Raw genomic sequence first — 23010 nt, 5'->3', positions numbered from 1 at the left:
GTCAAGTGGAAGACCCCCAAAAATTTCACCATCCTCGTCTCCTTGAACACCACAGAACTGACCGTTTGGACTTTGCAAGAGTGCACCAAACACGGGTCATTGAAAGTTGGAAGAAAGTTTTATTCTCTGGTGAGAAAAAATTGAACCTTGAGGGTCCTGATGGTTTCCAACATTACTGGCAGGACAAGCAGATCCCACCTGAGATGTTTTCAACGCTCCACAGTGTAGGAGGCGGCATAATGGTCTGGGGTGCTTTTTCCTTCAGTGGAACAATGGAGCTTCAGGAGGTGCAGGGGGGTCAAACGGCCACTGGCTATGTCCAGATGTTGTAGAGAGCATCCCTCATGACTGACGGCCCTTGTCTGTGTGGTAATGACTAGGTTACCACACCGGAAGCACTACACCTCTGCCAAAAAGAATATTTATCCAGGAAAATCTTAAAATGAAGTCTGAATGTCTGATGAATTTCTGAATAAATTAATTAAAACAAAACAAATTTCCCACGTGTGGGACTAATAAAGGTTATCTTATCTTATCTTATCTTATCTTAGTTTTAAGGCATCCCCATCAGATCAACTTTGGATCAGTCCATGACTGTATAGTATGCAGAGCAACTTCAAAACCTTGTGGCATTAGCCCGGAGCGTGATCAGAGATACTGACCCTCAGAATGATCTCAGCACCCTCCGAGTCCGCTCCAAGAGCAATGAGATCATTGTTGTAACAGGTGAGTGTAAATTAGTTAGGGTTTGTTGACTTAATGATTATCTGTGATATGGATGTTGACTTTTGGCTCAGTTGTTTGCCTGCATTTCCATGGTTCATCTTATCTTTTATGTCTCTGCAGAGAACAACTATCTGGTGATAAGCTTCCAGAAGCTTTCTGAGCCAGATGTTTCCATGAGCAGGGAGGTAGGGGTGTTGGCTGTGTTGCAGCACCCCTTCCTTAGTGCATAAATAAATAAACGTGTTAAAATGTTTTAAATAATATTCCCATTATTATTAATCTAGGAAGTTTTAATAAATAAGTAATAATACTTAATATGTCTTTGCTCTTAATAGCCAAGCATCACGGTCAAATAATGTTACATATCTTAGATGCAGTTGGTTAGAAATTAAAAATTGCACTCAAACAAATCTATTTTTTGAAAGAACGAGCAGCAGATTGATGATCTCCATAGTCATGCTAATGGAGGCCGCAAACTCCTGGAATTGTCCCTCTGTGTATCAGTATTCTCAACCAAATCATTTTCCAACCTGCGGTCATTAAAAACATGGTAACGATTCATCACAATGACAAAGAGACTGAAACACATCTCTCCGTGATGTTTGTTCTCAATAGGATGAGATGTTATGTAGAGAAAAACAATCTAAGTCTGATGTTTTGTGGGCAATAGTTTGAATCCCCTTCTCATCTTAAAGAGAGTGATCTATTTTAGCCAGAAGTTCAAAAAAGTGTTCATAAGTTTTATAAAAGTAAAAGCAGTCATTTGCAGTGGGGAAATATTGTAGTATAATCAAAGTCCAGCTACCTACTTGACTAAAATTGCTTAGGTGTTCTCAAAAAATGCATGTGATATAGGAGTGGTGCAAGCTCTAAGTGTGAACTTGCATTAAATCATGCCTGATGATAGCAAAACTAAAAGTAATCATTTCTATCTTATGTGCACAGCTTTTAGTTTGGCTAAACCTGTCAAATAAATGTCAAGGCAGAAGTTTTCCTTCAGGCAAGAAATATAAAGCGACATATAACATAACAATTACTTTGTGCTTGTGTTTTGAGGTTGAAACATTTTTTTTTTCGAGATAAGAGAGAAGAATCGGTTTAGGATCACACTGCGCTGCAGAACACAGAAAATGTTTCTGTTTTTATGGATGTGAAATTGAATCGCATGTTATGGTCTTCACAGTCACTGCACGGAATGCAGTTAAATAATCTTTTGCTGATTTTGGAGCATCAGGTCATACAGCAGCTTCAAATGTGGTCATCAAAACCTCCCAATCGTGAAAAATCTTTTCAGGAAAATCTCGTGTTATTTTTTTTTTTTTAAATGAACTGAGATAGGGTTTGTTGACTTAATGCTTATCCATGGTATAGTATTTATTCCATACCATCTTATCTGAGCTGGAGACCATGTAGACCCTTTAAAAACAAAAACAAAAAAACAGAGACCAGAACTCATTTTTCAAAAACTGATGTCCCTTTAATTCTGGGACTAAAATATATATATATATATGACAAGTACATTACTGAGTACAGAATGGGAAATAGGTGCAATAAATGGATATAGGCAGAAACATACAATTCTAAAAACCTTGAAAGTTAATATTTGGTAGGACCACCTTTATTCTCCAGCACAGCCTGTGTTTCTTTTGTAATTTCTTGAACCGATGTTCAGGAATAGCTCTCTGGGCTTCTTGAAGGACATTTAAAGGTCTTCTTTGGATGTTGGCTGCGTTTTGTTGCATTCTCTGTTGCAATGACGCCATACTGCTTTATTAATACTGAGGTCTGGGCTATGGGGAGGCCAATCCATGACTGATGTTCCACCGTGTTGTACAAATGGGTCACACTCACAGTTGTACATATTTCCTGATCTACTTCATACATATTGACGATTTGAGCCAACAATTTCAAATTTGGATTCATCACTTCATAAAACCTGTTGCCCCTGATTTTCAGTCTAGTTCTTGTGTAATTTGGCATCTCAGCCTTTTCTCATGATTTCCCTTCCTTGAGGCTGCCTTCTTGACAGCCACCTTTACAGTGAGACCATTTCAGATGGTCCATGAACAGTAGATAGTAGATCGAGTCGAATCTCAGGTTCTGTGTCAGGTCATTGCTGGATTTTGTTTTCTATGGACATGACTTACAGATACCGTTCTTTTCTCCTTCATTTGTTTCAGTTTCATTTGCGTACTTCAGATTTGTTAATGACACACTACAGACCCTGATAAGATATGTCACGGTTTTGGCTAATAGCGCTCTGGAAATCACCTTGTTGATCAAACTTATCTTTGTTACTAGCAGCCTGTCACAAAAAATGCCAAAGTCCATACATTTAAAATTGGTTCCTTGATTAGTTATGTGTAAACATAACACTGATTCATCCCTTGAGTTAGGTGACTGGTGTAATAACTCATGGGCCAGTGTTAAGTGGTTGGTACAAGGACTAAATTAAAAGTGAGTGAAAAAGTAGCCAGTAATTAAAGCAAAACTTTGAAACACCTTTAGAAAGTCTAGTGAATTGTTGCTTGAGAGTACTTTAAAAGCATTAAAACAAAGTCCAGCTCTTTGGAAGCAAAATATGAATAAATGAGGGGAGTATCAAGACTTTTACACTGTACTAGATATCACGGCTTTTTTCCCCCTGTGCAGACATGCCTTACACTAATGATTAAAAAGAAAAATCCAAACGGTATCCACTTCTGTCGTTTAAATCCCATACACTGAGGCAATAAAATATCAGGTGAAGAAATGACTAAGGGAGGGCATGCTGTCAGCAGCACATTGATGCGGACTATTTTTAAACCTAGCAATCACAGCAACTGAGAGTGCCTCCTTAAGTGCATGTTAAAGTCTGTTATTAAAACTTGGTAATGCTATCCTTTCAAATATAACCACCAGGTCCACAGGAGATGCTCGCTGTCTGAGAATTACAATGATTAAATCCATTCATAATAATTATGGAGGACACAATTTGTGTGCAAACTTTGAAGACCTCCAAAGGCTTGGGAGTTTTTGTTGCTGCTCTCAGTTTGTTTTGTTTTGTTTTTTGAGCTATGGAGGGTCAGACATAATGACATTTTGTACATTTTAATCAGCTATTCTGTGTAAGACCACTTGCTGAATAAATGCAAACACAGACCTCTGATAAATATTTCAGAGAAGTAAAAACTCAGATATGCAACAATAACAGTGAGGAGTTTTTACAAGTATTTTAATGTAAATTTACACCCGAATTTACAGCAATATACCGTATGTTAATAAATAATTCATTGCCATTATACAGCCCAAATAATAAATTACATAACAACGGATTGAAGCAAATAGGCAAGATTTCACAGCAGGTTTGCAGAGGAGACGGAAAAAGTGACGCAGGACGGTCAGGTGAACTGGAGGGGAGGGCGGGATTGCTACGGTGCTTGTGCTTGTAGATAGAAACTGAACAAGTGACATTATTTTTTGTCTTAAACAAAAAGAAGTCTCATCAAAATACCAGTGAAAGGTATAGTTTGTTATTCTGTCGCTTAGGTTATGCATAAAACAATAAATAATTATTACAGGTGTCTTTTTTTAAATTAGTTTTGACATGAATTGGAATAGTGAACTAAATAGTTTGGCTTTTCTCTTCCTGAAAGTAGTTTTCAGTTGAAATTGGACAAAAACTGTGAGAAATCCTCGCTCAAGTGATGCAGAATCTGCATTTCAATGACTTATTTATCTCTCTAACATTTATGGTCATGTTAAGGGCTTTGAGACACAGACTCCCGGGTGTACCATCCAAAAAAAAAAATGGTACATGACTGACGTTTCTCCATCCACAGTGCACCTCTCAATCATTTGAGCGTCACCTAACACCGACTGTGCCAGTCTCCTTAAATTTCTAAACCTTTTCATTCTGACCAGCAGCAGTTTAAACAAAGCATATGGCTTCCCACGACAAATGGTTAAACCGATAAAGCATACAAAACTCTTCATCTATCACAAGTGACATTACCCATTAAAAAAATCTGACCTAAAAAAATGCCATTGATACCATTTGCTGTTATATAGACATTTTAGACGTTCCCTACGCTCCGTAGAGCTTTTACCAGCGACACACACCGCTTCATCTGTCAGATATATATAACTAAGCAACAACATACAATACAGAGGACGGTCAAGTTTCCCTCTGCTTACATTTCAAGTGCATCCTGTCAAGTTTAAGGCCTGAGGTGTGCTTGATTCCTTGACTCAATTTTTATTTTCTGAGGTCCAACTGGGTGATCATTGCACACCCGGATTACCTCATTGCTGCCCAGAGAAGCTACAGATATGTGCCTGCTGATACATTTATTTAGTGTAGACTGAAACATTTTAAATCCATATGAAAATATGACTGTACACTGGGCATACAGTCTTGTGAAGGAAAAAAAAAAAAGCACACTCTCTTTCGAATCTAAGAATGAACATATTAGCACATAATAAATGATCTGGTCCTTACTGGGTTCTAACATTATTTAACTATAACCTCAGATAAGCATGCTGCATTACACCGTGTCATTATTAATTTCACCAAAAACTATAACAGAATTTCCAAGCAGTGCATGAAAAACTAAGCACACCCTCACTGCCTCTATAGCAATTAAGAGCAGCTAGGTGCTGGCTGATTGATTGACCATCAGCAAGTGTGAGAACCTCTATAAAAGCAGTTTTGGAAGTTTGCAGCTCAGGAGCATTCAGGTGTGTTTTAACAAAGTGCCAAGGAGATAAGACATCAGCAGTGATCTGAGAAGCAATTGTTTTAAAAGAGTTATGAGGCCATTTTCAATTTTTTTTAAGTGAAAGATTATTAACAAGTGGAATACATGCAAACCAGTTGCCAACATTCCCTGGAGTGGACGCCCCAGTAAATTTACCCCAAGGTCAAACGCTGCACTGCTCAGAGGAACTGCAAAAACCCAAGAGCTGCATCTCAGGCCTCATTCAGCATGTTAAATGTTAAAGTTAATGACAGTACAGTTAGAAAGAGACTGAACTAGTATGGCTTGTTTGGAAGGGTTGCCAGGAGAAAGCCTCTTCTCTCATGGCAGCATGGCTTAGGTTTGCAAAGTTGCATCTGAACAAATTACACGATTTTAGTGGAACAACTTGCAGAAATTAGGTCGTGCAGCAAGACAGTGGGCCTCATTCACAAACAGTGGTTACACACAAATCTGTGATTCATCGATATTTTAATATGCAAACTTGTTTGTAGTCTATAAAGAAATTTAGAAGTGCCCCTGGCCAAGTGTACAGAGAAATGTCTCAGAAAATGTAAACACCTGTCTTTAAATACTAATATTATTACTGCTCCTGCTACTACTACGAATAATAAAATCAGGATTATCAGAATTACAATTAAATAAATAAAAAATTGAAAAGGTGGAGGTCTTTTAATTTAAATGTATTCCAATATCCCTTTAGCTCATCTTACATTAAATGTTCTTTTTTCATTAAAATGACTTCTGTCGTATCGCTGGATATGATTCCTTAAAATCCAGTGTCTTGGCACTTCTCCACAGATATTAGAAAAAGAAAGGATTGAGTTTCTCATCTTGGACAGATCAGCTGCTCCTCATTCTTCAGCTGTTTTCTTTTTATTTTATTTTATAGTCTGTTGTTCAAACTTGTTTCAGTTTCTTCAGTCAGACTTTTTCCTGCTTTCTTCCTTAGCACTGCAGGTCTTAACAACATCACCACAGCTGTCTCTACTTCGCTTTGAGGTCAATGCATTTACATATATAGAGAAATCGGGCTGTGGCAGTATGAAGATTGCAGAATCCTGTTGGATTCAGATTCAGTAACAAACATGTGTTGGTAAAACAAAAAAGGGCGCTGGGCGCAATTTATGATTCCAACAACATTTTTTCATACACGCTTGTGTAACAAAAATTTACATAAATACTAGTGAATGAGGCCCAATGGCCCTGACAATGTCCAGACCTCAGCCTGTCTAAAAATCTGTGGCAGAACCTCGAGAGAGCCATGCATAAACAAATGCAAGAAAACCCCAGTGAACTGAAGCAACGCTGTAAAGTAGACTGAGCCTACTTTAGAGACTGCTGCAGTCATACAGAAAATGTTTACTTCAAGTTATTGCTCCTAAAGGTGGTTCTTCAAGCACTGAACTGTGAGGTGTACTTAGTTCTGACACACTGCTGTTATTGTCCAACTGATATTGCATTTGAACTGTTAAGGACCAGATGATTTTTGTGATTATGTCCTGATAAGTAAAACCTTAGAACTGAAAGAGGTTGTACTCTCTTTTTCACATTGCTGTACTTGAAAGCCAACTCAAGTAGGAGTGGTTAGCGTTACTCTAACAACGATGCTGCCGTAGCTACGCAGTGTTGTTGAAATCCATGGGAAGAATCAGACCATTTAAGCTCTACATGGACACCATGGATTACAGTTACTGTGATACAAATATAGCAGGTAGTAAGGTGTATCTGGGACCAGTCATGTGACAGAATTGACTGTCCAAAAAGGGTAACAAGACAACTGTTGGCTCCGTCGAGTGCTTCGAGTGAGGAGAGTGGCCCGGCTCCAGCCCGTTCTTGTTACTGTTCCTCCGCTGTCAGAGGCTTTGGAGAGTCTGTGTCAGAGGTCACCTCGGCGTGTGCCCGTTCACTTGGCCCCTGCCCCAGTGAATGTTCGGTAGAGTCAAACACCTCCTGAAGTGCTCGAGCTGGGCCTGCAGTCTCTCCCTCTCCTCTCTTACTTTCTGCCTCTGAGTCACCAGCTCCTAATAAACGAAGGATAGACACGGCTGTTATTACAGAAACCAAGGCTTTATGCACCAAGCTACATTGCTACAACAGGAGATGGCAACACTGGCACCAAAGAGTACACATACGTGGAAGACACAAAATGATGCTTACCCCCATAGTGATAGAGAGCTGCTCTGCAGTTCTGGTCAGATTGTAGTTCTGTGCTTCGAGTCTTTTACACTGACTGTGAAGGACTTGCCTCTCTATACTCCATTCTGTGAAGAGAAAACAGGCAGTTTCAGTTAATTATATTGCATTTTAACTTGTCTTTTACTCCAATTTTAGCCCCCCTGAGCTCACACACACCAGTGTACCCGCTGAGCTATTTACTTTTGATTAGAGGTCTAAAAGATGTCTAAATTGTATGTAGCAGATGACGCTAACTCAGGGTTTAAATTTAGATTTAAAAAAACAAAACAAAAAACAACTTGAGTCTCTCTAAATCATGTTCGTCCATTGTTTCAGTGTCATTTCAATGCCTTTTCCTTCTGCATGTACAATTAGTCCATGCAACCTTTGCACTGTTATCACAGGGACATTATTTCAGAACCTGCTGATCTACTGGGATTTCCCCACACAACCATCTCTATGGTCTACAAAGAAAGGCCCAAAAAAGAGAAAATATCAGTGAGTGGCAGTTGTCTCTGGGTTGTCAGAGGTCACAGGACAATGGCCAGAATACTTCACGCTGACAGGAGAGCAGCAGTAACTCATTACAAACAAGGTAAAGGTAACACATCAGACCATGAAGCAGATGAGGTACAACAGCAGGTGCCAATACTGTCAGCTAACTACAGGGCCTCCTTTCACCCACTACCCAAGATACAAGATATAGTATCATTGCTGACCATGTCCATCCCTTTATGACCACAGTGTACCATCTTTTGGTGGCTGCTTTCAGTAGGACAACGCACCATGTCAAACATCTCAGATCATTTCAAACTGGTTTCTTAAATGTGACAGTAATTTCACTGTACTCAAATGGCCTCCGCAGTACTCAGATCTCAATCCAATAAAGCACCTTTGGGATGTCGGGGAGTATCTGCAGCAACTGAGTGATGCCATCATGTCAATGTGGAGCAAAATCTCTGAGGAATGTTTCCAGCACCTCATTGAATTTTTGCTAAAGGAAAATGGGGGTCCAACCCCTATAGCCCACTGCTCCGACCAATTAACAAAGAAATAAAAAAAAATCTGAATGTTTTTTAGCAAAATATATGAACATCAAGAGTAAATGTTACATATATGCAGTCATTTTTGTAACTATAAATCATGTAATAAAGAATTGAACTGTTTGGGGTTAAATTTATTAATGTATGGTCTTACAATAGGGTTACAATATAAAGCAGATTTAGCACTATATAAATAAAACTGAACGGATCTATATTTATCCAGAAGACATAAAGCTCTCCAAGAAATCCATAGTGCTGCACATCTGCCAAGACATTTGATGTTTTTCATGTCTCAATTCATATATTAAATTAACAACCTACAAAAAATTAACATGCAGGTTATAGGTGGTTGAGAACTCTTAAGTTTTAAAAGTCAAGAATTTCAAATTTGAGTCCCTGCATCTCCGGCTAATTCTTTTACTGTTCACTGATTTTTGACCCGACTTCTGAGATTAATCTCACACTCTTGCTGAAAACTATTTACATGCAAGTTGTATATGTAGGCATTTGCAGTGCACAACTTTTACAATTATGTATGCAACAAAATGTTTTTACATCATGTATATAAATAACTTTCTCTGTTTTCATCATATCACAGAAAAAGCGACTATTGGGGTAATGCATGTGCTATGTCACTGACTCACCGTCCACATACTCCTGGTAGGCCTCAAAAATAGCTTCAATGCCCTGCCACTTCCTTGGAACATCCTCCTCCTCCTCCTCCTCTTCGTCCTCTTCCTGATCGGACTCTTCCTCATCCTCAGACAGGTTCTCCTGTGGGGCTAGAGTGTCCCGGTTGGCTACAGAAGAAGGGAAGTGATGGCCATTGATATGTGCACGCTGAGAGACATGGATGAGATTTGAACTTTTCAGCTGAGAGACGCTGTGAGGCTGCGAGGGATCGGCCTTCACGCCGGCCTCTGGGACACAATTTGAGAGTCCTTAAGAAGAAGAGAGTGAGACAAAACAAACAAAAAGCAAAGTCAGTCCTTGTAGCTCTTTTTAACAGCTTGATGTGATTTTCACTTAACGTGATAGGAACTGGACTTTTGTTTACATTTTAAAGGCAGTGCAGTGCACACTGACACCACTAGGTGGCAAACCCCTAACATTAAAGAACAATCAGGTCATGCACCTATGGGAGCGTGGCTAACCTTTGTTCTGCAGTGTGCTGTGTGTGGACTGCAGCACAGCCTGATGGAAGTGCTGAGCGAAGGCCTCAGGGGTGAACCGCTCCAAGGGTCGAATCCGCCCATTCTGCACTTGACTGGGCTCCTTTTTCTGAGCAGCAGCAGCGCCAGTGCCAGCGCCGTTCTGGAGGCCCTGGCGCTTCCTGTTCGATTGTGTCTCCACGAATTCAACCTTTTCATGATGTGGGGCCAAGGGAGGAGGGAGCCGAGTCACCGTGGAGTCTACAGGTGGTTTGTGCGCGTCGTTATGAAGGTGTTTATGTTTGCTAAGATAGGGAGGGGAGGGGCTGGGAGAGTCTGGGTACAGGTGTCCATTTGACGGACACGGCAGAGGTGCTGAGAAGGAGTCACCTAAAAGAAAAGCAGAAGTTTTATTAAAGAGTTGTTTGCTGATTAATCGAGAGCGCATGCATTCATGTTTCCTGCGTTTGTCTGCGTGTGCCTCACCAGTGGAGGGAGCCGGAGGACTTCTGCACAGTGGTAAAGGATTATATCTGAGTGTGTCTAACGTCACAGTCTTCCTCTGAATGGCCTTCAGCAGCTCTTCTGTTCTCTCTTTATCTACAGAGAAAAAGACAGAATGAGAACACCCATCACTCATATTTTAAAAAAATATGTGTTAAAAAAAATGACTTGGCCGGGAACTAATGGGGAAGTGTCAGTAAATGGATGATCTGAGGGTAATGCCCAATTCAGAGAGGAAAAAAAATTCAATTTAATGAAGTTCTTACCAGTTTCCCCCCCTCAACAGTCTCCAAATGTTTTCTTAAGGTCAGAATAGCGTACACTGAGTTTAGATTTTATGCCCCATTTCATCGACAACTAAATCTTACTGAAGCACTAGCCTTACAGAAAAGTCTTCAGAAAATGAAGAGGAAAAACTTTAAAAGAGAGTGCAAGTGAGCTGCTGATTATACAACAGTGTCCCTGCAAGCAAGTAATAATCATTTAACAACAGAGAGTTTACGCTGGTATTTGAAAATCCAATTTTCAGATTGTAGTTATGAGATTCTTTTTAACAGAGGGGTAAAATAAAATAAAAACACAGCCAGTGTGAAAAACAAAGAGCTCTAAGAATATTTAACACTTCTTAGGCAGTCTTTGCATAATAATATTTCTAACTTTTAATATAAAAACTTGAGAGAGCAATGGAAAATTTCTCATTCATTGCATTCTGCCATCAGAGAGGCATCTTATTGGTCCTCATTCATCCTGCAGCATGACAAGAACCCCAAACGTACAGCCAGAGTCACCATCTGTTTTCAGTGACTACTGCAGACGGTATGGACTTGTGGTCACCTTCATGTTATTTTTAAACCCCTAAGATTTTTGCATTGTACACCTTATACATGCCAATGCCACTTTCTTAGGACCAAGTTTTTCTGATTAATAACTGCTTTTGTAGCAAATCTGCTTCACGATTTCATACATTTTGCTCTTCTGCATACTATAGTTGCACTTTTTGTTGTTCCTGACATCAGCACTTCATTTTCAGGTCATTTTCACCCAAAGAACTAATGCTTACTGATATCTTATCTTTTTTGGACCAGTGTTTATAAACCGTAAAGATGGCTGTGTGGGAAAATCCCAGACGATCCTCAGATTCTGGAGTACCCTGACAACCATGCCTTGTTCAAGTCACTAAAATGAACGTTCTTCTCTTTCCGATGCTTAGTTTAAACTTCAGCAGGTCATCACGACCATGTCTACACGCCTAAATGCTCTAAGCCAGGGGTCCCCAATCCCAGTCCACGAGGGCCGGTGTCCCTGCAGGTTTTAGATGTGTCCTTGATCCATCACAGCTGATTTAAATGGATAAATTACCTCCTCAACATGTCTTAAAGTTCTCCAGGGGGCTGGTAATGAACTAATCATGTGATTCAAGTGTGTTGACCCAGGGTGAGATCTAAAACCTGCAGGGGCACTGGTCCTCGCGGACTGGGATTGCGGACCCCTGCTCTAAGCTAATGCCACGCGATTGGTTGATTTTCGTTAACAGGTAGTTTAATAGGTTTACCTGATATAGCAGCCACCCAAAAGTGTACTTGAAGATATTTTTCTACATATTTAGTTTTGCCAGTTTTTTCCATTATACATCTGCAGTTTATCCAGTTTCATAAAATAATGACCTTTTAAACAGATTTCACACATTCTGAAGCAGTACCATGTCTTTCCTGGATGTGGGCTCAAATCTACTCTTGCTGGACAAATCAGAAAATCCCACTCCAGCCTTCAGATTCTTCCTAACTTTATTTTCTTCTCACATGCTTCATTTTTTATCCCCTCCACGGGGAATCACCAGAGCAACTCTGAAGAAAGCAGAGTAGCACGTAGGATGTGTGTGTGGATACCAAACAGGTTGTTACCTCTCCTCTGCTGTGGGCTGACGTGCGAGAGGTTGAACATAAGGAGGAAGTCTTTTTTCTTCTCCAGTTCGGGGGTGCAGTCCATCTGCTCGGCAGAGTACGGAGTAGTTAAGGGAGTTGTGGGTGTTGAAGATGTTGAAGATGAGCAGGCCTTTTTCTTGCCCTGCACAGCCGGAGGAGAGACGCTGCGCTCTTTCATCATCCTCCTCCTCTTCCTCCTCTTCTGAGCCAGAAGATCATCGCGATGGGTCAGCGTAGTAAGACCACACACACGCAGAAAATCCACTTTCTTTGGAGAAAGATCAATCAGACAAAAGGGGAAAAAAACTCCCAAAAAACTTAATACCTGTGATGAATGCATATGTGACTGTGTGTGTTTTCGCACCTCTGAAGACGTGTCCAGCTTGAGTGGGGGCTGTTCTGTCACTCTTCTCAGATGAGCTTTCACCTCCTCCTCATCGCTCTCATCATATGACTCATCCAGGTCATAGTAATAACCTGGTAAAGGCAGAGCATTATTAAAACAATTGCAGGCCTGTGCATCAGTAATGACCTGATCTGCAGTTCCCTTTAGTCTTCCATCTCCACCTCCTGCTGCTTTCTGTTTTATTCCTCTCACCTCCTTCTTTGGCCTCTTTCCTCCTCTTCTCTTCCAGGTCGAGTTTGCTGAGCAGCCTGCGATGCTGCTGGAGAACCTCATCGTACACCATCATGCTGTCAGGCACCTGATGCGGTCGCTCCCTTACCGCTGGCGGAGAAGCAGCCTGGCACCGTCCCCCTAGGTCAGTGCAGGCTCCACTGGAGATAGACGGAGGCATAAAGGATCGCTGGTGGAGGTTATTGATGTGATGCCGGTGGTAGAGGCTCTGGATGGCTCTGTCCTGCTCACTCTTGTTCCAGCACTCCTGTAAACTTGCTCCCCTGAGTGAGGCGAACCTTTCTGGGCTTTTTGCCATCCTCCTGTTGCCCTCTTCCAGCCTCTCTCCCCATGCCGCAGGCGGTCTCTCGGCTCTGGTCAATCCCGGTGGCGGTCGACTCGGTGGCGTTGGGGCGTTTAGTTTTCTGCGGGAGTCTGCAGGTGCGTCAACAAGAGAAGCTGGGTTCCACAGTGTAGTGGCAGGGGCAGGAGGTTGATGAGGAGCTTTTGGGGAGATTAGCGGCGGTGGAGCGCCGAGGCAGGCTGCGACATCTTTGCTGCCTGGGTTGTGATAGACTGAACCGGTACTGCTTAGAGGAACAGAAAGAAACTTTTTTTATTCAAATTCTGGACCTAATAAAGAGTGCATGGTGTTTCAAAAGGGATACAAATTGTATTCAAAAGAAGAAGCAGCTAATTCTCACCGGCTGCCGTCTCTCCTCGGTTCCACCCCTTTCCCCGGTGACCTGAGGCCAAGCTCCCTGTCCTGTCCTTGTGCTCGCTGTTGTGTTAACCACGCCTCCTCGCTGGCTCTCTGACTCATCATGCTGGCGGAAAGAGCTCCATGGATCCCACCAACAGCACCAGCATGATGTTTCCCCAGGTGAGAAGGCAACAAGCTGGGCACTGGGTATGGCACAGAGCCCCTGGAGGAGTGAATGCTAGGCTGCAGAGGCTTAGGTGCTGAAAAACCTGGGTGTTCGGAGTCCTTGGATTTATCTGGAGAAACTGTGGAGTTATGGAAAGTGCATGTGTTATGTGCTACGCTGATATATCAGGATGTTTATTTACTTCAACAGCACAAAGTAACGGGCCTTTATTTGATGCAGTCTTTATTTCTAAGTCCTTCAGTTTGATAAGTATAACTGGACATATTAGTCCATTTTCCACTGCAGGAAGCCTTATTTTAGGATCTGCTCCCATTGCCCTTTTAAGTTATAGTATTACGTGCAGAATGTGTTCACAGAGGTTAAAAAAATGAGACAGACTGTGTGCAGAGCTGAGATTTTTAGCCAAAGAGCGAGAGCTTGAAGAGAGAATAAAATGTAAAGGTTTCAACCACAAGTGTGCTAATTTATATGTCAGTCTGCTTGTACTTTAAACAATTTACCGCATCCTTTGATAGTTTTATTTCAACAACTTGAGAAGTCAGCAAGTCATTAGAAATTCCCCTTTGGGGTATAAATGTTTCTAACAGATTTCATTGCAATCTGGCCAGTAGCTGTCAGGATATGTGGCTCAGGTCCAAAGTGTTGGGCAGACACTTTATTTAAGCAACACAAGTGTTAAAAATTTAAACTACTGCAGATCAAAACCAGCAGTGTTGTGAGCTTCTGTCTTCTTTCTCGATAATAATGAGTCATAATGAGTCAGCTATACTCAGAACAGACTACTTGGGTATTTTAACTGAAATTAAGTAAAAAATAAATAAATAAATCAGTTTCTAAAACTCTGTATACATGCTTGAGCATGCACCTGCAGGCGAGTGCACATACATGTGCACGCGTGTTTGTGTGTAGGTACCCAGTCTGTTCGGGGTCAGCCTTTCTCCTGGCCTGGCCCTGTCCTCCGGTGGTGCCCTCCGAGCATGCAGCTCAGCCAGGTAGTGGCCCTCCGCCGCTCTGACCATCTGCTGCTGTCTCTCCCTCTGCCTCTCCTTCTGTCTTTCCAGCTCTCTCTCACGCTCCCTCTCCTCCTCTCGCTCCCTCTCTCTTTCCCGCTCTCGTTCCAGCCCGGCCTCTCGCTCTCTCTCTTTCTCTCGTTCACGCTCTTGCTCTCTCTCTCGCTGGCGGAGCTCGTTCTCCATCTGTAGCCTGTGGGGGAGGTTGACAAGTATGCGTACACACAGACACAGACACACACACACAAAAAGGGAGAAGGTGAGAGATGCAACACCCAACATGAGGCAGATATTAACCACACACTGGTGAACCTCGCACAAACATTTCTACTAAAACATACACACACACACACACGCAGCTGCAGAAGAACACACACACACACACACACACACACATACACACACACACACACACACACACACACACACACACACGAGGAAAATAATCCATACACAGCATGACTGAGCAAGAGCAGATGAACACTTAATAGGTATCCACAGGAAAATGACACACACACACACACACACACACACACACACACACACACACACACACACAAGCAATCAATAGCACACAAACAAACCTACAAGATATGCAGGAGCCATTACAGAACCAGATGATGAATGCCATCCATTTCAAACACAAACATTTCCCCTGTGCATTATGCCACAGGAAAACAATGAGTATTGTCAAACTGAGAAAGCAGCTCAAAGTGCTGAAAGAAAATAGAGACACACAGAGGGACTTAAAAAATAAAAAAATACTTTGTTATGTGTGTGCGATTTTATGTAAGCGCTGGCTTGCATATGCATGTCTGTGGGCGTACAGTGTGTGTGAAGGGCAGTGTGTGTGTGATAAGTGTATAGGAGGCACTGTGGGGTGTGTGCTAAAAATATCACACAGTCAGCAACCTGTGCCTACCCTGCAGAGAGATTACACAGCTCTGCAGACAGTGAAGAAAGAAAGAAAGAAAGAAAGAAGGAAAGGAAGAAAGAAACAAAGTGCTACCTCTCAGATAAGGCTGTGTGGTTTAGGTCTGCAGGGTAGCGGCCTCCAGGCAGGTGTAAGTGGAGGGCAGAGGGGTGCAGTGGAGGGAAGGCACCCCCTGCAGGCACAGAGTAGAACTGTGATCGCAGTGCAGAAAGACACAGAGACTCCTCCATCCTGTGGCAGAAAAAAAATCAAAAAATGAGTCAGAATATATCTGCCACCGAGGAGCTGATGGTTATCTGATAAGTGAGTGCAGAATAGATTAAAGGATGTAGTTTTTTTTTTTATTCTTAACATTTTGACTTTTATTTGACAGGACTGTGCAGAAGAAGCAGTAAAAGCATGGAGAGAATAGAGGTCGGAACCCAGGCCCCTGCAGCAAGGACTTTAGCTTTTTGTTATGGGGCGCCACCTCAACCCGGTGAGCTATAGTGGACACTGCACACTTCCTGCTTTATTCCAGCATGCTATATAAAAAGACTGTAAATAAAAATTGGAATAGCCACAATGATAATGCCTACTGGTTAGTAAAGTGAATTCAGCATCGTGTTTTAAAACCAGAGGAGAAGATTGGGTTGAGAAAACGAGGAATATTGCAGTCCCAAAGCTAGATTGATAACTTGTCAATTGCACTGTAACACACACCCTGCTATTTAGATTACTTACAAAATGATCATCATGTTGTATCCATTAAGACTAGTGATTATGCTATAGACTAATCAGAAAAGATTAAGTGAAGTCATCAATTTGGGGAGCCCCTGACTCCAGCTACATTTCTCATTGAAACCCAAGGAGCCCCCTGGTGGCTATAAAGAAGAATGCAGATTACTGCTATACACAGGCATTAACCTAAAAAAAGATAAATGGCAGCTGTGTGGGTTTCTGTTACCTCGGTAAGGACAGAGGGTGGTGCAAGTAGGCTGGATGATAGTAAGCGGCGACGGCGGCGTGGGCTGCAGCGGCCGGGTCGAGGCTCAGGGGCAGAGAGCTCAGACGGAGGTCATCTGAGGTGGCGAACGGCCGGAGTGCTCTCAGGTACTCCTCTGGAACGGCACCTGAGGGCACTACGGGGTGCATCTGCCCCGGCAAACTGCAGAACATATTCAGAGGATAATTTTAAGAATGAATTCTGCACGCAGACTTTTCTGCACAGCTACGCAGTATGCACGTGCCACACTTACCTAATGCTCTGCATTCGGGGGTCTTGCATGATGCTGCTTGGTGTGAGGCCAAAGGAGTGAGCCAGGGGGTGAGGTGAAGAGATGGGAGGAGTCCTCTTATCCTGCTGTGGCTGGGGGTTCTCAGCTCCCACCCGCTCCCTGCTGAGACCCTGAACACTCGGCTCCACCTGACAAAGACATACAGAAAGTGTGAGAGCAGACTTTACTATGTCTATTGGTGTGATTTTTATTTTTCCAGTGTGTGTCTGTGTGAGTGTGCACGCGCTACATTCAAACAGAGTAGAGGAGTTCTGGAAAAAGACGAGTGAGAAATAAGATGGAGTGATTGCGTAAAAACCTCTGAGCTGCAGCCAGAGGCTCAGCGGAGTGGAAAAGTGGGTCTGATATGTCATAACAGGTCAAGATCAAAGTGGAAAGATGATCCCAATATCTAGCCAACTGCTCCATCCTTCATCACCCACTCCCTCTCTGAGCTTCTCACTCAGATGATTTGGCCACCACAACACTGCATTTGATCCTCGATTGCTCAAAATCACCACCATGACCAAATAGGCCTTTTTTTTTTGCCAAACCTGCATATAAACACGCATTAAGAAACAAGTACCCCATGCCTGTATCCAAGGCTCTCTCCCACTTTGTCTGGTATGTCATGCGGCATTGTTCTTCATTCTGTTCAAACCAAGCAGCGCTCAAGGATCTGAGAAATGAAGCCAATACTGAAGTAGTCTAGTAGCTGCAATTCACCAAATGGCCACTTGAGGTTGGCTCCAAACCATAGACAGTGTAAGAGATGGATGTAGCTTCTCTGATGTCGCCCACTGGTTTCTAAAGTCCTGTTTCAGAACCTCGAGTGGAGGGTTTCTGCTTCACCAGGGCGGGTCTGACTGTGAAACTGCACGGTCCTTGTTTAAGGACCTGTGATTCACAATTAGTTAGTGAATGATTGCGCAGTCTTATCCCAATCTGCTAGGACTCTGTGGTGGTGAGGGGAAGGAGACTAGACAAAAGACACTGTGGAAGAGATCCAGAGATTAATAATAAAGGATGATTAAATGCAGAGTGGTGTATAAGCACAGAGAGACAAAAGTGTGAGTGATCCAGCTGTAACTATAAGCTTTATAAAAAATGAAAGTTTTAAGCCCAATCTCAAAAGTAAGAGGGCATTTGTCTCCCACGTCTAAACTGGGAGCTGGCTCCATAGAAGAGAGGCCTGAAATCTGACGGCTCTGCCTCCCATTCTACTTTTAAATATCTTAGGAACTACAAGTCAGCCTGCAGACTAAAAGCAAAGTGCTCCATTGAGGTAATATGGAACAGATAATCCTGAATTTTAAAATAAATTTAAAACAAACTTAATGTTTTGTTCAGCATGACCCAAAACTTGTGGTTAAGCTCATAATCTTAGCAGCAAAGTGTTTACAGAGGTCAAGACAGGGACTGGTTTTTTCCTTTGATTTCTGTAGGACTGATGTCTCTTTGCAAACACAGCTATCGCCATCTGGTGGCATCCATGGTTTATACTGTTTGTGCTCCAAAAGGAAGTCAGTCTTTACAGTCTTTATATAATTTCCATACTAAAATGCAGCAGGCAAACGTGTTTGCAGCCTGCTATAAGAAAAAGGTGTGGTCACTGCAGCCAGCTGTACTGAGCTGAACTGATCTTCTGTGTTCTAAACTTTAATGTTTATGTTTTATGCTTAGCACTTACTAGTAGGCATCAATATATGTGTTGCACTTATAGAGTTTCTACTGTAGCTTGTAAACATTAGCTGCCAAATATCACTTCTAGCTCCAAAAATCACAAAACTCTTCTATAATGAAGACTCCAAAACTAATATTGGCGAATTAATCCATGACTTTACGTTTATTCCCATTTTCATATACAGTCTATGCTCCAAACTGTAAGGCAAAAAAAGAAAATGAAAAGACTCATAGTCTACAGCAGTGATTAAGCTGATCTAACCGTTTGTTTGCATGCTTGCAGTTAGCGATTAACAGATATTAAAACAAAGTAAAACCAGGAATTGAAAATGAAAAAGTGCTGCGATATTTTTTGGTGTGACGGAGCCACCGACTCACTAACCAACCAACCAAGAAGCCAACAGACCACCAGACACTGATTCTAAATAAGAAACAGCTGCCTGGAACCGTTTAGCAAAGTATGTTAATGAGAAAAAGACATACATTTACACTAATGTGTCATATCTTGTTGCTACAGCAACAGACAGCAGTACAAGTCAGGCTGACCACAGACAAACCACAAACAAATGACCTCTCTCAGCAACACCCAATCTGCTACCTTAGTTTAGTACAACACTTGATTTGCAGTATAATACTCGTGTTTTGAATACGTTTGAATAGTTTTGTATATGCCACTCATGGAAAGCAGATTCAAACCAGGGACGAAGCAGCTTTCCTTTGCCATCTCCCAGAAATCCTCACTAGGTCAAAACGAGACAGGGAGGCAACACATGGACGGTCTGGAGAGCAGCCATCGCATTCCTTGACCTCTGACCTCGCAGACAGCCAATGGCCTTCACAGACCCGGCAATAAAACACACGCAGTCTGCTTCCTTTGGTTAAACGGTCCTTTGCTCTGTCCGCACAGTACGGACAAACACTGAATTAACACACAGCTCTGCTCTCCCGCTCATTCTTACACTCCCTCCCTTCCTTTCTTAACATCCTATTCTCCATTTTTTTCCCTGCCTCCCTCCCTCCTCGATTCTCTCTGAATGTCTGAATAAGAGCCCCAGGCAGGCTGGGCCACAGAGTGGTCTTTGTGAAGGGGGAGAAAGGCAGCTCTGATCCAGGGGGAAGTGGCTACTGTGGGGGCTAACCTCTGCATTGTTTGAGGGGCCTGGTTACTTGCCACAGCTTAAATTCACACACACACACACACACACACACACGCACACACACGCGCAGGTCCCCCTTCACATCCTAAGCCTTTTGTGGTGAAGGGTCAAGTACACACACGCACACAATCTGCAGGAAGCTGAAGACAAAAAGTGCCAGTCTCTGCAGCCTCCACTGTGTGCGTATTTTTTAGACAAACACTTAATGTGTTGCTGAAAAAGACGCAGAACAGCAAGGAAGAGGGTGGCTGGAAGCATGAAAATGAAAGCGTAAGACAACACAGAGAAAGGCAGGATGGGGTAAATGAAGAAAGCAACGCTTGGACGGCTGGTTTTGACAGTTGGATGTTGATAAGCACTGGGACTATTTCTTTAATGGAGGGAGCAGCAGCAGCAGCAGGACAGATAAAGGAGACTGAGAGCGACAGACCACTCATCTGTACTGAGAGAACACGAGAGAGAGACGAGGAAGGGCCGAGAGAAAAGAGGAGACCGGCGTGACAGGGGAACAAAAGGTACAGATGCACAGAGAGAAAACAGCAGACATTTTGTCTCAGACTGGCGCGAAACACCCAGAGGTGTGACAGCGTGATGAATGACACGTCTTACCTGTCTTCCGTCGGCCCTCCACAGGCCGTTGCTTGTCTTTGTGGGGGCAATGGTGACTACTGGAGGTGTGCTGGGGACACTGCGGCCCCTGTTCTGGCCCAGGAGGGGCCCTAAAGAGCCCCGCTTAGGGGTGGTAACCGGCGAGCTGTGGCTGGTGGCCGGGGAAGAGACGGGAGACGATTCACTGCTGAGGGCAGAACCTGAGGAAGGGAGAGAAAGAGGAATGAATGACAGCAAACAGCATCTGATCAGATTAAAAAGATTTCACGATCAAATAATCTCCCCGTGGCACATAACTTTTTCAATTTTTTTGTCAACGTGACGAACTAAACACTTTCAGTCATTTTTGATAAAAAGCTTTCAAAAAAATGTGACAGAAACAAAGGAAAGTGTAATAATGATACCGGAAGGAAAAGGGTACGAGATGAAAGTAGGTGTGTGACAATTACGAACACGCACCAAAAAAAAAAAAACTGCTGTAAAAAGAGCGAAGGAAGCATGTCATAAATGACTGTGTTAAAAAGAGGCTGGGGTGTGACACCAAAGGGGAGGTGTGATAAAGGGAGTGTGTGCGTGCTCCGTAACATTCACTCTGGCATTACTCCATATTTCTGAGAAACACATACACACGCACACAAACAAACACACTCGGAAACAAGCAGGAAATAATGAGACAGAGAAGGTAGGAACCAATGAGTTCATGTAGAGCTGCAGGTAGAGAAAATGAGATAGTGATGGAGAGTCGGGGACACAGAAAGAGAGAGAGAAGGGGAGAGGGAGCTTGTTATAATTGGCTGTAATTAGATTCTCATTATTAGGAGATGAATGGAAACGAAGGAAGGAAGAGACAGAGAGGGAGAGGTCAGGATAGGTCAGCTCTTATCCAGCACCTTCATTAGGACAGCAGTGAGCTGAGTGAGGACACACACACACACACACACACACAACCAAATAGCTACCAGGCAGCCAAACATTTCACAATAATTCACAAAATACAACCATACTCTGAAAGGATCTACTTTCACTTTTACTGGCACTGTGTTTCAATACGCTGTCCAATTTTCATTCATTAACATTGTGTTCCTGTCTTCAAGAAACCGCTTTTTTCTCCCCCATTACATAAAAGATTGATACCGCCGTCGTGTCTGTAGTCTAAATACGAAGCTATAGCAGTCAGTTAGCTTAGCTTAACATAATAACTGGAAGAATAAGGACAGAGCTTTCCTAGCTCTGTCCAGAGGCAACAAATTAAAATCTACCATCAACCGTAAGATTACCCACTCTCCTACGCCCTGCTAAAGTGTCCGTGTGCAAACAAAGATTCCCATTTCTCCATGCAAAAGCTGAAGTATTCCACAGAGGAGAGAGAAACAAGGAAAGTCAACAGGATTTTGTACAAACCTGACACCAGCAGTAAAGGTTGGACTGGGTGTGACACACAAAGAGGAGTCTGTTTGTGTGTTTGTGTGTGTGTGTGCTCAAAAATACGTTAGCTCTCCAGGGCTTGAGGCAGCTGGAGCTGTGTTTGGGTGTGTGCAGGGTGGTTAAACCAGTGCTCACCTCTGGGGTCCTCTGCCTGTTTGGCCAGTTTACGAAGGGCAGCAGCGAATCCAGAGTTTGCAGACTGGGCAACTGCGTTCCCATTGGTTAGTGGACTGAGGGGACTGACTGTAGCCGTGGTGCGACTCGCCGTGGAGATCATTCCTAATGATGGTGACTTATTGGACTCATGGTTCATACCTGGCGAGAGCGGAAAGAAAAGATGCGAGGAACTTTATTATTGATTTGATTAAGCGAAGGCCTCGCTCAGCGTTGCACTCGGCTAACTTCCTGCCTAAAAAAAGATTTCTGAACACAGCTGGTACCAGAGTCATTCTGAATCAACAAAACTCAACTGACAAGTGTGTGTTTGTGTGTGTCTGGGGATGATAGTGAGTCCATACGTGGGGGTCAGCTCCACTAGAGACAGTGTGGAGGCAGGAGAGCGGTGACCCTAATAGCAAATCACACACATGAGTGCACACATGTCCGTTTCCTCAAGGGAGCCACCCAACACATCTTAAGACCGCAGGGGCGTCTACACACAAACCACACTGCGCTTTTACACCCTTGTGGAGCATGCAATCATGTACACACATACATGCAGAAAACAGAAACACACACAGAGCGTCCATCGATCTACTGGACAGAGAACACACTGAGAACAAACACAAGTAAGGTAACCTTTGTCTTCACCCTCTACCCTCTTACTGACCCACTAATGTTAATTACAGCTGGAATTAGCCAGCACCCCTCCACCCACCCTGGCTGCTACAGCACTGACCTCATTAGCACCACAACACACAATCACACGAACACCTTTAGAACACTCACACAGACACATAAAACCACAAAGAGCGCAAACAAAAGGGCCAGAGCAGTAAACACACTCATGAAAAATTCATATGAACACAATGAACACCATTATTGAACGTGCCGCTCGTCACACTGACAACTTTGATAAAGTGGAAGAATAAAGTAAACGGTGGATTTCAGAGCTTGGAAATCTCAGACTTACAGATTCCAAAACAGGGAAAACAGCAGAGTGATTAA

The 23010-nt window shown here is 42.8% G+C and overlaps 1 protein-coding gene across 3 annotated transcripts in view; it reads right to left on the bottom strand.

Moving 5' to 3' along the window:
* Window positions 1-3923: 3923 nt before the first annotated feature.
* The window catches only part of LOC146704428 (genetic suppressor element 1-like), a 39700-nt gene continuing 20613 nt past the window's right edge, over window positions 3924-23010 (bottom strand). For 2 of the 3 annotated variants that reach the window (XM_085461566.1, XM_085461568.1), the window contains exons 2-16: window positions 21979-22158; window positions 20419-20618; window positions 16952-17118; window positions 16660-16860; window positions 15789-15944; window positions 14683-14972; window positions 13584-13887; window positions 12862-13469; window positions 12628-12740; window positions 12243-12531; window positions 10324-10437; window positions 9841-10227; window positions 9331-9627; window positions 7626-7729; window positions 3924-7489 (exon numbers count right to left, since the gene is read on the bottom strand). In XM_085461566.1, coding sequence (XP_085317692.1) covers window positions 7352-7489; window positions 7626-7729; window positions 9331-9627; window positions 9841-10227; window positions 10324-10437; window positions 12243-12531; window positions 12628-12740; window positions 12862-13469; window positions 13584-13887; window positions 14683-14972; window positions 15789-15944; window positions 16660-16860; window positions 16952-17118; window positions 20419-20618; window positions 21979-22158 — 3548 coding nt within the window. In that variant the 3' untranslated portion in view covers window positions 3924-7351. The remainder of the gene's footprint in view (window positions 7490-7625; window positions 7730-9330; window positions 9628-9840; window positions 10228-10323; window positions 10438-12242; window positions 12532-12627; window positions 12741-12861; window positions 13470-13583; window positions 13888-14682; window positions 14973-15788; window positions 15945-16659; window positions 16861-16951; window positions 17119-20418; window positions 20619-21978; window positions 22159-23010) is intronic. The other variant, XM_085461567.1, reaches the window with a different exon arrangement.

This window comes from Copadichromis virginalis, linkage group LG7 (genome assembly GCF_057382275.1).
Source record: "Copadichromis virginalis isolate Kocher_CV1m ecotype Utaka linkage group LG7, C_Virginalis_male_GT1.1, whole genome shotgun sequence".
Lineage (NCBI taxonomy): Eukaryota > Metazoa > Chordata > Actinopteri > Cichliformes > Cichlidae > Copadichromis > Copadichromis virginalis.
Note: the sequence above shows the minus strand (reverse complement) of the source record. Positions and strands in the feature narration are given on the sequence as shown.